This window comes from Bombus pyrosoma, linkage group LG9 (genome assembly GCF_014825855.1).
Source record: "Bombus pyrosoma isolate SC7728 linkage group LG9, ASM1482585v1, whole genome shotgun sequence".
Classification (NCBI taxonomy): domain Eukaryota; kingdom Metazoa; phylum Arthropoda; class Insecta; order Hymenoptera; family Apidae; genus Bombus; species Bombus pyrosoma.
This window is the reverse complement of record NC_057778.1, coordinates 11,843,230-11,859,176: the sequence shown is the minus strand read 5'-3', so window position 1 is coordinate 11,859,176 and position 15,947 is coordinate 11,843,230. Positions and strand designations below refer to the sequence as shown.

Genomic DNA, 15,947 nt, shown 5'->3' with positions numbered 1-15,947 from the left:
GTATTTCGATAGGGTCGATCGGATATTTGTCGAAGTAAGTATTACAGGATGTGTGAAATGTCGTAGGTCGGCGGATGGACGTGGTAGTAGTTGGAAAGTCCGAACACGGAGGAAAGAACGAACTGGAAATCCGTCGTCATCGGCGTCGGCGTCGGCGAAGAAACGCCAAGTTGACGAAAGTAGGCAGATTTGCGCGAAGGAAGCGAGAACGGAAGAAGAGTGTGACACGTTACGAACCAACTGGGAGTGGGAAATCGTGCAAGCGAGAGGAGAAAAAAGTGTACATACATATATCTATCGAGTGGCATTGAGTAAATCGTTGTTCTCCTAAGAAGGTCGCTTCGAACATGTCCATTGGTGCTCTCTCGTCAACTTGTTAAGGCGTTACCTTTCTCCCTCGTCTGGAAACTGATTTTTTGATACCTCGCGAAGCGAAAACCTCGTGCCACGTATATCGCACACAGTCTAATTACGGAACACGAATGCCACCTCCGATATTCTTACACCGATTTATATTTATTCGTTTCGATAATTTTCTAGAATCGTAACGCGTGTGCGGGTTTAACTCGGTGGTGAATTTCCGTTATTTAAAAGTCGCTGTATATCGTCAAATCGCGTTTCTTTTTGCCCGGAGGGAATGCACTTCTTGTTGTTGGTTGATTGGTGCAAGTGAGAATAGAAATTGGTGTTGGTTGGTCCTGTTGCGACGAAAAGATTCGTGGTTGCAAGATGATACTGCTTCGAACGACTTTGATGGTGCTGTTCACTGTGATGGCTACGGGGGCACCGCGATCTTCCGTCATTTACGCGGACGACAAAGTGGTGAGTTGACTGAACACAATTTTCCATTACTTGTACAATTAGCTCGTAAGTGGTTCATGGATGGTCATTTTCTCACGTAAATGGCATGGTTCGCCACGAGACGGAGTTGTCGCACCGAGTATTTTCCCAATTAAACGAAACGAGAATTACACGAAAGAAAATATCGCCGTCTTTTGACAGATACTATCGCCTTATCTTGATAATTACGGGTTAATCGTACCCATTTTCATCGCTGCGTCTTCTCTACGAGGCAAAGTCGTAGCTCGTTATTTTACGCGTGGGACGTATCTTTTATCTAGAAAGTTGCAAATTTCATTTGCTTATATGCACTTTCGTGTTAACGTCCTGTTCGTCGTTTATTACCGTGATTAATAATTTTTCGTAGGATCGAAATATTTGGAAAAAGTTGAGCGAATTAAGATCGATAACGGTTGCTTTACTTCCTGACTTTACGGCAGGACTTTATTCTGACATGATCTTTGAACGAAATGGATGTCCAGATCGTCATACAGTAACGCATACCTTGCGTCGCTCTTGACGATCCATCGACTATTTTGGATTAAATTGAATAAGAAAGATCTCGTGCAAAGATAAAGACAATAGCGTGGGTGCTGACGTATAGTTCAAGAGGGGACATGGAATATAGAGATTAATTATTCGTCGCATCGTCCGATGAATTTTTAACAAGTTTCATGATACACCTTGAAAGCCTAGCTTCTGTTACCTGTTCCTTTGTTAATTCAACGAACGATTATTTTATTATTAATTGAAAAGCTTAACAAATTAATGAAATCCGACGTTGTTCATTTGACAAAGTACATATATTTTTATGATTCACTATACGTGACTGTAGCCTTTGTATTAGAATAAGATAAATCTTCACGTCGTATGTAATACGATGTTTCGAACGTGATGTTTGACAAATTTTCCTAGTAGTTTAATTTTATTCGGATTCTTGGAAGCACGTGCATGTTAATTCGAATAGTCGGGAAGTTAGAATTACTTATTGGTTATATTAATTCGTAATTAGAAGCTTTAATCCGTGTTTATCGTACCTCGTAATCGATGCTACTACCTTAGTGTAGTACGCGGCACTTGTTCGCCTCGTACGCGTTTTGTAATAAATTCCTTAGGTAGCGCGCGTTTAAAGGGAACTCCACACTTTTGGTTACAACGTAAATTAATATTATCGACACGTTAAGTAAGTATCTTGATATTTCTCTGCGCTGGGTAAAAAGCTACGCCGAATGGACTACGCCCAATGGTATAGGATTCCGTTTACGAAAAAAGAGGAGAACGTCGTTATGCAAAACGTTGGACGAGATCATAAAAATGCATACGCGAAGAATTAATTATGCAATACATACACACGCATATTGCGACACTTTCTTCCATTTCTAACAACTTTAAAAATACAGAACGGCGCTGTCCCACTTGCGTGGGATTATGGCTGACACTTTGCATTTCTTTTTTCCTCTTTCACGCGAGATTTGTTAATGCTAAAAGCGAGGGTTGAAGTTTCGGGGGAAACGTAGGAAGTCGAACACACGGAATACTAAATTAAGGGCCACGAATGTTGCCTGTTCAAGGACGCCCGATCTGCGGTTTGAGCCATACTCCTCGCACGCTTGTTCGATCTTGTTCGTATCCTTAGTAAAAGGACTCGCACGAATATTTAAACACTGGTTAGTGCGCGTGTAGCGGTATCGAGGAATCGATGGTATTTTAACGCATCGAAGCGTCGATCGTAGATAGTAAAGGCTTATTTAACGCATATAGCGTTTTACGTAGCGAATGATGAAAGTAAATAACGCCTGAAGGCGAGTTCGTCGATGGTGCACGCTGTATAAGAAAGTTTGAACGCGATTACGGAAAATATATTTAACCCTGGTAGCGTGTTTAAGCTTACGCTCAACTCTTTTCTTTGCACGGTCTGGAACGCGTGTACGTGGCATTACTTTATGCGTGTGTCACGAACAGAGCCAGTTTGCAAATGTGTGCTGAGATGACTAAGAGCCAGTCAGTCCAAAAGTCGCGTATATCGACTGCGAGCTTTCAGACGTAGCGCCTGCGTCGTCACAACCCTCCTTCCTGCGTAACTATTTCTTTCCTTCGCTTCCTACCTTCCAACCAATTGTATTTATCGAGTATTTCACAACCGACTAATCTTCGACTGACGATTTCATAGCAACTTTGCGTTAATAGCTCCTCGATATTGTGAACGAGACACGATTACGAAGATCATCGACGAAAGTCATAGACAGGAACACGAAGATTGCAGATCGATCGTTCAAAGACCGCTGTTTTTCTCCACGGTTGACCGATATAGCGATGTATAGCCATAAATTAGTTACTTCGATGCAATTGTTACGATAGCATCGCGATAATATAATATAACGTAATAAATGCACGACCACGCGAACCATAGACATCGCCCGATAGATATTCGTGCGAAACTGGCTTAATGGGCGTCGTGAATCCCGCTAGGAGAGAGTGGATTTTATCAGTGGAGGCCTTCGGCCTTACTTCGAAACCATTAAGCCAGGCATTTATATGCAATCGAGGTCGTTAACTGCAGGAAGCGCCGGCGCGTATACAGAATGCTTCGGCTGTGTGTCAAGATGTGACACACGCACTTGTGCCCTCTGTATAAGCATGTGCGTACGCGTTTGGTCAACGAGTAACTCGCGTTCGAAACATATCCTCGGCTAGTAACATCTTTAAACGTGTTAACCTGCCGCACCTCAAAAATCACGATGTCGAATAAAATTGTCGTTATAGACGGCTGACTTGTCGTTAATTTTTGCGTTTGAACCCGGTGTTTGCGTCCTATTACGTACGAAAAATCGAGCAAAGTGTCCGGATACTAAACTGACGGGTGACAGTGTATGTAGGTTACGTTGGTCTGTACGCAAGCAACGCGTCTAGACGCTAATCAAGAGAGGGCACGTGTGTGTCGTCGCGTCATTTCGTTTTGTTCCGTCCACTTTGAGCCTGACGAGCGAGCATGGCGTTGGGGAAAGTCTCTAGGGGGAAAGCACCAAGGAAAACGACTTTAGGTCGCTGCTCTTTCATTCAAACGTGCTTATTTTCTTGTAAATCGATATTTCATGTCAAATACGCTTGATCGTAATTGAACATCCAGCTGAACGGGTAAGCGAGTGTAAAGTTTGTCCCGTTCTATCGTTTCTAACGTCACTGATAACTAGCATTTTATTAAGAAACTTGCTTGATTGAACCTGTTTAAATACCTTGTCGTCTCGTTCGTGTACATTCGCACATGACCAAGATATATAGAAAAAGTATATTATTTATCGATGTTAGAATTTCCTTAGGTTTGCTTTTCCGTTCCTAGTACACATTCCCGTTTGTTCGTTTTTCTCCTTTTTCTGGGTAGTATACAAAATATTCGTTGTTGAAATTAAAAACGAAAATGGTTCAGGCGACGTACAATTACGGTGAATGTGGGATCGAGCTGCTTCTAATGAAACAAAGTTCCCTCGTAATTACGGTCGACCCTGAAAGCTTGATACAATTTCCTTCAGCGAGTGTAATTCGTATAGTTTGCGCGACACTTTCACGCTTCTACTACCGCCAGTGGCGGTAATTTACGCGCTTAAAAATTTGAACAAATCATAATAGGTACGCCGATGAAAAATATTGTCCGTTATTCGTTTACTTCGAGCAGTAGATTACGCTTGATTCGTATGTATCGCTTTCACATAGGAAACGATAACAAGTAAGAATTCTGCGTAAACATCATTTTAGCGCGTTATATAACCGGCGAAAGATGTCGGAAAGATTTCTGTCGCGTTGCAATGCAACGTTGACTTCGTGATCGGTTTCCAAGATTCCAGAAGCGTGTCGTCTCGCCGTTTGACGATCGATAAATCGTGCCCAAGATCGAGATACAGCGATGCGTGACTCGGTGGCGAACAGAGAATCGAAGAATAGCTCTGGATCTCTATATTGGATCCGTGCGAAACGGCCAGTCTGGCGTAATTAGTAACACATGTGGCGAGCCAACTCCACCCATCGATAGACTCTGCCAGCTACAAAAACTCGAGAAAAATCGATCACCTCGCTTTTATACGATAACAAAAAATGCCTTGTTAATTCTTGAATACGCGCGTGTCTCTAGTTATTTCTCTAACAAACTGTCTACGTATATCGAACGATTTTTCGACAGGTATCTTTTTGCAGTCGTTCGACGTTCGTCGCTTCGTTAAAAAAATGAAATCTGAGTTTAGGTAGATTCGGCAATTTCGGCGAGTCTTGCAGCCCTGTTGCGATTCGTTTGCCCGGAAACATTTATGCTAATTACTGGCGGTAATTATTCTTACGGTTTATTTTATCCAAAGAAGAAAGACGATTCGTTTGGCGCAGCTGTGCGTCTCAATTAACGATGAAACTTCTTATTAGTCATTCTGAGATAAAGTACCAAGGATTAGTCAGACAGGAAAACGTCGCGATGACAAAAGCGTTTTTGGTTGGATGTACCGACTCGTATATGTGTATTTTTAATTTTCGTGGTTTTCACGTTTGTACATACGCGCGTTTCGTTTGTTCTCGCGAAAAAAAGCAGATTTTTCAGTTGCGAATTTAAAGTTTGCAGATAGCGTGTGCCATTGCCTATGGTGAAATCGAATTTCTATGGAAATCAGTTTGCAAGCTTCCAATGCGAAACTTCCTCGCTACTCGCTCGTCGCTGCTAAAACCGAACAACCCGACTTTTTCCGCTACTAGAAATTTTCATTCACTTTGAAAAATTGTTCTGCCGTTTTATGGAAATTCCGAGAAACCCTCTTCTTTACTATCGCTTCCTCTACATTTCTCTATCGCCTATTACATTCTCAATTTTTTTTTTTTTTTTTTTTTTTTTGGCAAATTTTTACTTGGCCGCATTACGATTCAACATTAATTCATATGTAGATTAATATGCTACTAACGATCCGAGTATCGAGTATCTTATCGGAGTACTCTAGTACTTGTTTCCATTTTCGAATATATTGTATTGTGTACATACGTACCTACGTAGAGTATTATCCGAGTAGTTGACAGAGTTTTGGTTTGTTCGGTGGTTTGATAATTATTTTGTATTTTGTTATGAAGTTACAATCTACTAGAATTTAGTTTCTTCTACTATTGACCTATGTGGCAGACAGATGTTTCGGTTTGTTCGGCGGTTTCATAATTATTTTTTATTTTATTATGAAATTACAGTCTACTAGAATTTAATTTCTTCTACTGTTGATCTATGTGGCAGACAGATGTTTTGGTTTCTTTGGCGATTTGATAATTATTTTTTATTTTATTATGAAATTACAGTCTACTAGAATTTAATTTCTTCTACTGTTGACCTATGTGGCAGACAGATGTTTTGGTTTGTTCGACGGCTTCATAATTATTTGTTATTTTATTATGAAATTACAGTCTACCAGAATTTAGTTTCTTCTACTATTGATTTAAATGGCAGACAGATGTTTTGGTTTGTTCGACGGTTTGATAATTATTTTGTATTTTATTATGAAGTTACAATCTACTAGAATTTAGTTTCTTCTACTATTGACCTATGTGGCAGACAGATGTTTCGGTTTGTTCGACGGCTTCATAATTATTTTTTATTTTATTATGAAATTACAGTCTACTAGAATTTAATTTCTTCTACTATTGATTTAAATGGCAGACAGATGTTTTGGTTTGTTCGACGGCTTCATAATTATTTGTTATTTTATTATGAAATTACAGTCTACCAGAATTTAGTTTCTTCTACTATTGATTTAAATGGCAGACAGATGTTTTGGTTTGTTCGACGGCTTCATAATTATTTTGTATTTTATTATGAAATTACAGTCTACTAGAATTTAGTTTCTTCTACTATTGACCTATGTGTCAGACAGATGTTTCGGTTTGTTCGGCGGTTTCATAATTATTTTGTATTTTATTATGAAATTACAGTCTACTAGAATTTAATTTCTTCTACTATTGACCTATGTGGCAGACAGATGTTTCGGTTTGTTCGGCGGTTTCATAATTATTTTTTATTTTATTATGAAGTTACAATCTACTAGAATTTAATTTCTTCTACTGTTGATTTATGTGGCAGACAGATGTCAATTCTTTTTTAAAACTCGAGATATTTATGCGATAGAATATTTCCCAATTGGAGGATAAAAGCTGTTACATTTTCTAGCTTCTACATGTATGTATAAGTTTTTAAATGTTTCGAAATCTTTTTCTTTTTCTTTTTTGTCTTAAGGTCGGGTTTCCTTGGTAGGTTCGTCGCGGCTGTGCCCGAAGCAGCCTTAAACCCGAATCACACGGGCTACATCCATCGTCTGCGCCAATCACGTAACGGCGCCGCTGCGATATACGCGCTCGACGCTTGTGTTGATAATACACATATGCCACATGCCATAGATCGTCGCGGAGTATCGCGCGCAGATGTTCGGGCAATAATTACATACATCGTTTCTTGTAGGATAAAATGAATAAATTAATTCGCTGCTATTGGTAACGTAGATAGTTGAGCGTTATTCGAATACATTTTTCATTGGCATCGTTCGAGTAGTTTTATCCGCGAATCTCGCTATTAATCGTTATTTAAAACTTGCTATCTGTTGTTAATTATTCGCGTATTTATTCCTGAATCCTCGTTGTATCGGTATTCCCAAAGCGACGAAGACGAATTCGTAATTTTACGAATAAATAACGTTATTCGTCATTCATGAATAACAATTACTTTGTCTATCTGTACCTGTTACTCGTCATACGAATAAAATGTTCACTTTCATAAAATAGGATATTTGGTGATCGATAGCTAGAAATTATTTTTCAGACAGTTTCAAACAATTCTTGAAATCAACAAAGGGCAACAAGATTTTTGGGAGGATCGAAGAAGATAAATAAAATTATTAAATTATTAAATTTTCACGTCATATATTAGCAATCCTATACACGAATTTCTTCATCGTTGTAATGTTCAGTGTTTAATATTAATTTTGTATCTATTGTTTATTCTTTTTCTGAAGGGACGCCTGTGGATAAACCGACTGTCATGAATCGAGGGTGCGAAGAGCTACGCCCTTTGTTCTATCTCACTCTCGATGTCGCCTCCCTTTCTTTCCTCTTTCTCTTTCTCTTTTTTATCACAAACTCTTTTCCCTCTTTGCATTTTAGCCGTTTCTGTTTCCGTTACTATACCGAACGCACTCTTTTTGTTCGTTTCTTCTAACGTTCGCTCTCCTTCGCTCCTATTTCTCTTTTCTAGTCTGTACATGTAGCAACGTATTCAATGGCTATACGTTATTTCGTTGACCCATTCTTTCCTCGTGGTTCGCATCGCGTTCAGCGTAACAAATATTTACACGGCGCAGCGGATGAAAACGGGCCGTGAAGTTGTCACAGCGTGGGAGCGGTCTTTTCAGGCTCGAGCATAAATTCGTTTAAGTCACCCTTCACAGGAATACCTTACGGGGCCGGAGAATAGCAAAACAATGAATAGCAGCTGTAATCTTTCGCTACAACTCTCTTTTCTTGCTCGACGGTTAAATACTCCTGGTAAAATAACGTTGCTGCGTCGAAAATAAACCTGCTAGGAATATGGGCTGGCACGATTTCGTTTTCAGCTATGATACGTTAACGATATTTGTAAAAACTTTTACACCCGATATCGCTCGTCTACGTCGCACGATTAGAAATACGTACGGGCTACACGAAATTAAACGTTCGCGGGAAGTTTGCGTGTGCCCGCTGAATACGATAAAACGTGGAGAAGCTGCGATTGTAATCCGGTGCGGTTACTTCCTCGTTGCATTTGTCGTTTGTAGAAGAGAACGGAATATAAGGCTGAAGCGATTTAAGTATGAACGAAGGAAACCGGATGTTTTCTGATTCATCGTTGGCCAGCCCATGCTCGCAATTATTTACGGATGTGTGTACTTATGGCGGTTTCGTTTCTTTCTTCCTGTAGAATTTCATCGTATCTTGTACGTGTCGCAGCCACGATGAGTAAGGAATTTATTAGTTGCGAAATAACAGTATCCTTAACGAATGCTCGAGAAAAATGATGCTTTCCCTGCTGTGAGCATCGATAACGGTGTATGCATGTATATCGGTATACGCTGGTAGCATGAACGAGGGAAAAGAAGTTGAAAATTCAAGAATTTTATTTTTTGCATCGAAACCTATAGAGGCGGTTAGCGAAATGAAGTGTGCGACGTACACTTAGCACCGATACGTTTAACGCTGCTTCTTCTAACGCCGTTCGAGGCTTCCGGGAAAGAATTCCTTTGCTTCCTTCGTTTTCCTTCTGGACACGGCTGTTTCCTGGAAGTCTGGAATAGCGTTAGAAGAAGCGACGTCAAGTGAATCAGTGCTACGTGTAACGGTGTTGCGAATAGCGACGATGCAAACTGTAGAAAGCTTCAAGATTCTAACTCGGAACAAATCTCGTTTTTACAATTGTGAAAAACACGCGTCTGTCCTTTTGGCAGAATTAGCGTTGCTTTTTATCGAAGTAGTATTTAAGATGATTGCACGTGTTATTTTCAACGTACCAGCATATCGTAGGTAGCCGTAACGTTGAACAACTTTACGTAGAGGGCTAGCCGATCCATCGTCGATGTCTGTTTGCACGTTCCGAAAAACGGTATCAAAAAGCTCAAAATGATTCTCAAGTGGCAGAAAAGTCCATGTTCGTGAAAAGAGATTGCTCCGGGAACAAGGCATTCCATTGTGCGAGTCCACGAGACTTTACGTTTTTAGGTAACGCTCGTAAAAGTTGTATCGCGCGGCTAATAAACGCACTTGACGTTCGCGCGACCTCTTAGATACGTCGAAAAGAACGGCTCCTTAAAAAACAATCGAGGCCTTTGTACTTCGTTTTAACTTGTATCTAGGGGAAAAAGCCGAATAGCGTAACCGTAACGCAACAAACGAATCAACGGGAAGAAAACTCACGAAGTTTTACACGACAGGCAGATTATTTGGATCGACGATCGTATCTTAACTGAAATCATCAAATTCCATGGCGATTGGTCATTACTGAAAACGTGTAATAACTAATTTGCGTGATTAATTGACACCGGGAAATTTGTTCTTAGGGCAAGCTGCATAGAGGCGAATTTTCTCTCCTCTTCGGCCTCTGGATCGTTAGCAGTGATTTTCATTATATCCCTAGGGAATTTCTGTCTTGTAACGATCCACAGGTTAGCTAGGATTGGGTATATCTGGCAATTTCAAATCGAATCGATCTCTTTGCTTTAAGCGTTGAATCTATCGCGATATTCTTCTCGAACATTCTTTAACGAGCGAAACAGTTTTAGAGTGATTCGAGTTTGACCAAGGAATCACTCACAAGCTACGTTAATTAAATAGAATCCGATCGTAGAAACCGTGACGCGTCGTCGAGTTCTTTCCTCTAAAGATCCTTTTTAACGAGGACGCATCTCCTAAAGTGGAAATACCTTTCTCTTCGAATAAATCCGATTAAAGATGAGTCATTCGTTTACTCGTTTGACGAAATTTTCGTACGAGGAAAACAATCTTTTATTGACTCGAAGTTGTTCGTGGAACGTATTTGTTCATTCGTTTCACATCATCGAGTTCGCAGAGTTTAATTGTTCGGTACCGAGAAATTCAGTAAGTTGTAGAGATTTATCAAAGCACTAGCCAGTAGATCGATGTTACGTTGAAAATTGTATTATTGTTGCCTAACTCTCTGTATTGCCTACAGGACATCCCACGAATAATTTGACGAACAACTTATGCAAATCAGTATAATAATAAAAATTAATAAAATGTAATAATGTAATAATTTCATTTGTTTGAACGAGTAGATCGCTTCTAAAGATTTTCTTTGAGAAGTCGAAGACAAGTACCGTAATTTATATCCCAGCAGGTACAGCATATATCTGATATTTTTCATTTGATCGAATTAAAATTAATGGAAAATTGGTCGGAGCAGCGACGAAGCGAACGAATTCATACGTCAATTTCATCGCGAGAACGATGACAAGACACTTGACTTTCAGAGGCCGGTGACTCGATATACTCTAACGATTAGTCACCCAGTTCGACTTAACGGTAAATTAAAAGGTCCAGGTCTTATTGACAACGGTAATCGTCTCTGCGAGAATGCATTTAACCCAGGAAGTCGCGACGCTTGATTCTATTGTCCGACGACTGGCAACAACGAGCCTACGATTACGTATTATAGGCGCCTACGTTGTTACATATTGGGATTCTTTAGGCTTCCTGGCTACGTTACAATGTCCGAAACGCGATTCTGCAACTTATCGTTGATAGACGATTTGACAAATTATCAAATTTATGAAAATCACGATTCCAAGTTTTCCATGCGTACGGTTAAGTAAAGCCTTAACTAGAGTGTCTACCTTTATGGCGTACGTAACGACTACCTGTGTCGAAGCGTATAGCGAAAATAAAAAGTAGCATGTACATAGTTAACAAAAGTAACGGTAAGGAAAGTGTGCTCGCCCTCGAGTTAGGCCGACGGTGGAGATATCGCATTGGTAAAATAGAAGTCCGGTGACCCGGTGCACGCCGTTGCTGGAATAAATTTCAGCTAAATATAGGTCGTTGTAAAATTAGATTCCTCCGTCGGAGTTGACGACTAGCGCGGTCTACACAACTCCTGGACGTATCGGGACGAACAACTCGCTCAATCGGCTTTCGGCTGAAGCTTCCATGAGTCACGCGTGGCTCGTTTAACCCTTGCCATTCTTCCAACTTTTTATACGCTTTATCATTCGCCATTATTTTCCCTGTTACTTCTGCGATTTTACAAGTTTTCAATACGCCGTGCAATCGTTTTAACTAAGAGGACTAAAAGGTACACGAAGATACGCATCGTCGCGTCGCGTCGGCTCCCTAGAAGAGCGACACGTCATCCGCAAAAATGAACTCTAACGATGCTTTCCAAATGATAAAATGAAAACGCCCGTGGAAATGATAGCGATAATTCTTTCGTATTTCATATACGCGCCAGTGTAGAATGTACATATGTGTTTTACGTGTACATTGTTAATTTGTTTCGTCGACGGTATAAATATTATACACTAATGTATAACTGAGAAAAATAAGGGGAAATAACGAAATTACGTACGTAGCTGTATCAGAGAATCTCTGTTAAACGTTAATTCTCCTCTTGTTCGAAGGCGATCCTTTTCTTCGACGACCTATCAGACCACTGGAGTACTAGATGTTCCAGAGGTGTGTTACAGATCTTGGAGAGCTGTATACGCTGGAAGATCGTGGGGTTTACCTTAAGCCATAAATGTCGCGTTGCCTGGATACGTGGCTGGTGATTATGTTCTCGAAACCAGGAGGAGAGCTAGTTACCTTGTCCTGAGCGATTAATCTGTTCGCGGTGACTACTTCCAGAGAAAAGTTTACATCGATTCCACTAGTCCGTTGAGATACAACGACGCGCGTCCGAGGATAGTAAGTAGGTAGCCGAGCATGCTGGTCGCGTAAACAGTAAACGCGTACCACCTCGTACGAGTTATCCCTCGAATAGATCTGTCGCTCGCGATTGTTTGCAGTTTGCAGAATCGCAGCTCGCCAACTGCGGTCGCCACCATTAGAGATGTGCGCTGTTTGCATAAAGTTGGCTGAAACCGAATTTAGGCCAAGTCGGTCTCAGCGATAGAACTATCGAGAGATTCTAGAATTTTTTTTACAGACTTTCGTTAAACATCACAAACCAAAGAAGAGTATGTCACATCCAGGTCCTGCGCGTTGTCACGGTTTTCTTTTAGGAAATTACGCGTTTGAATTAGAAGTCACCGATACTTATCCACCCATCGAGAAACAAATAGCCGGCATTGAAATTGATATCAAAAGTTCGTGGTCGCTGGAATAGAACGTCGACGCGTTTGTACTCGATGGGTTGTGTGTACAGTGACACCCAAAAATATTCAGACACTGCAGTATGACTTTATGGCTCGATACATCGGTCGTTTATAAAGCAGTCGTCCCAATTATTTTTTAAACAATAGGTCGTATTAATATTAATAAAAACGTATAATTTATTTGAAAAATTCACATGCAATATGTAATAAAAATTATCAAAAGAAATAACGCCGTATTTTTGGCTCACGAAGATATTCGGATACCGTTTATTTTTATTGTTTGTTAACATAATTTAATGTTATAAAATGACTACGCGAGGAAATTTGTACAGTTTACTTTAGAACACGTTTTAATCTGTTTGATAATGTATCATTTAAAATTTTTTAAAGATATTCTACGGATATACACGCCCATTCAATTTGGAGTTTCCTGAATTTTCCTGTGTAATTCATCTCGTGAATTCTCGATTCCGGATTAAAGTCCGACGATTGTGACGGAGACGAAGAATTTTAGAGCATTTATATAATAAACACTGTAGCATAATGCGTGTCTTATACTTGCGGTCGTTGTCCTGACGAAACTTACGACTATTATTAATCCCCATTTTCTAAATCAATTTTTAACTAAATTGCTTTTAAATTCGTTCAAGTAAAGATTTTTACCCGTAATGTTGTCAACGAGCACCAAGTTTCCAACTTCATACGAGGAAATTCAGCCTCGGACCATTACGTTCACTCCCCCTTGTTTCATCGTACATCTTGTATTCTTGAAATGGATTCTTTATTCTGTTTTCGCTACACCGAAGTCCTTTCGTCGGGATTGTACAGATTGAATTTGAAAATATTACGTCTTCTCGCCATGACTCATCCTTGGAAATAAGCTTCTTTGCAAATTCGTTTCTTCCTATTCGTCTTATCGATAAACGATCGTTTTCTAGCTACTCTTTCGTTGTAACCAGTTTGCCTGATCGTTTTCCGAACTGTTTCGGTCGGGACGCTTTTCCAGCTTTCTTCTAATAGCTCACTAATTATTTTTGGAACACCTATTTGCAGATTTTCTTTCACTTTTCCGATAATTCTGATTTTCTCTCTCGTACTTGAAAGACTTGGCTCTCCAGTTTGCGCGATAGATTCAACGCAATTTTCGGAATGAAATCGTCGAATGGTATCCGCAACAGTACTTGGGATTACACGAAGCGCAGCACCAATTTCACGATAGGTTTCTCCCTTTCCCCGGTGGAAAATTACAAGTTGCCGCATATCGACCGTCGTATTTTTCCTTTGCCACTCATTTTGGACGAAGTCACATTTGCTACTGAGGAGCAGCGAGAGGTCATGGACGTCTAATGCATCTCTAAATGCTATTCATAAACCTCTTCTCTGCCTTCTTGGAACATAGGATTACGAGAAAGAGATAAAAAACAGAAAAATGTAAGACGTGTTCGAATGTTTTTACGAGCTGGATATACGACACCATTTTCTTCGGCGATTTTTCAATTCAAATTATGCGACGTATGTGAATGTTTAATAATTGAGTTACACGCTTTTACTGATATTAACAAATGACGCGTTGTTAAAAAAATAACCTGGACGATTGCTTTATAAACAACCGAAATATCGAACCATGAAGTTAGTCATAGTGTAGGAATATTTTTAGGGGTCGCTGTATGCAGTGTACGTGCGTGACTCATTCGAGGAATTACTTTTCGTGGCAGACAGATTGATTTTCGACCGTCTGAACGCAACGTCTGATTCTATACACGCAACTTTGCATGTCGTTCTTCGATTGCTTTTCATTTCCGTTTCGTTTTTACACAAACATACTTTTATCAGATTATCGGAAATCTGAAAAACAGCGGTGACATTAACAGCATACACCCTGTATACCATAAACTCCGACTGATACGAGGTATCATCGAAACAGTCGCTTTACAAATTACTTTATTTAAAATAATGACCAGGCCCGCCACTCCCGTTCTACTCGCCGTGTTATACGTATCGCGTACCGTTTAAGCGCGAGAAGATGCTATTCGGTCGAATGTTTCTTACGTTATTGGAATAAACGAAAAACAGGGAAACGGAAAGAGGAAAAGGGGAGAAAATAAACATGCGTGGCGAGCGAACTAGGAAAATTAGACTGGTTTACGAGTGGAGCGCGTGTATGCGTATCGAATGGCAGGGTGTGGTCGTGGTCGTGGCCGTAGTCGGCGCATCCTCGCCGTTTCTAAGGATTTACTCCCGGAACAAGTCTCGTCCTTCCAGTTCCCCGACTTCCCTTATCCTTTTGCCAATCTCTTGCGTTTCGCTTAGTTTCTTTCCCCTCGGATTTGACGATACAACCGTCGAATTCTTATAGACCTTCCTGAAATTTCGGCGCTCGCTCGTTCACCGATTAATTTATTTCGCGTAATATCTTGCAAATACACGTAAGCAAATTGAAAGGAATAGGGGGTTAACTTGATGGATGCAGTTTCGTGCCCGAAGGTTCGCGGGTTCGAATTCCGATCGATTTTCGGTCGACACCTCTGCAACTCGATTTATTTGTAGCGTATCTGGTGCTTCGGAATACATCTAAAACTATAGAGGTCCGTCATTCCTCGCGTTCACAGTGATAAAAGCTCATTCTACCAAATTCAGTCGCTAATAAGCCTGGAAATTGATGGGACTCCAAATAATTAATGTTGAAGTAATTACTTCGAGAAAAACTCTACACCTTTTCTTTTGTATGCCCGTGATCTGGAGACAGCTGTTACGTGGAGAACAGAATTTAATAAAACAAAAATTTCTAAATAAGGAGAGGTGCATATTATTGCGCCCTTGAGTATAAATTTTGTTTTGAATTACAAGGTCTGGAAAGAAAAGAGCTATAAGCAGATTTCTATTGCTGTTTCTTGTAGTCTTTAATTAGAGTTACAAGGTTAACTTTTTGGTAATGTCCTTTCCTATAAATATATGGACGTGCTCCCTGTCGCTTCTTCTATTGTATTGTAACACTATAAGAGTGAGCATTTGGATTAGCATACATAAAATACTTATACTTATACCTATACTTATTTCAATATATTTTTCCATTACAAGTTCATTCACCCGTTCTTCTGTCAGTCAACCTCGACAATTAAAAACGAACGAACGAAAATACCATCGACGTCGTCGAATGGGCTACCGCGATTCGTATTTTTAAGCATCTCGTCTACCGCTGCGTCGAATGTAAAATTTAAACAAATAAACGATCGTGTCCGGAAATAAACG

The 15,947-nt window shown here is 40.1% G+C and overlaps 1 protein-coding gene across 3 annotated transcripts in view; it reads left to right on the top strand.

Moving 5' to 3' along the window:
• LOC122570960 (matrix metalloproteinase-2) overlaps positions 1-15,947 on the top strand; it is a 106,911-nt gene that overhangs the window by 2,575 nt on the left and 88,389 nt on the right. For all 3 annotated transcript variants that reach the window (XM_043734029.1, XM_043734026.1, XM_043734028.1), the window contains exon 3: positions 67-822. In XM_043734029.1, coding sequence (XP_043589964.1) covers positions 730-822 — 93 coding nt within the window. In that variant the 5' untranslated portion in view covers positions 67-729. The remainder of the gene's footprint in view (positions 1-66; positions 823-15,947) is intronic.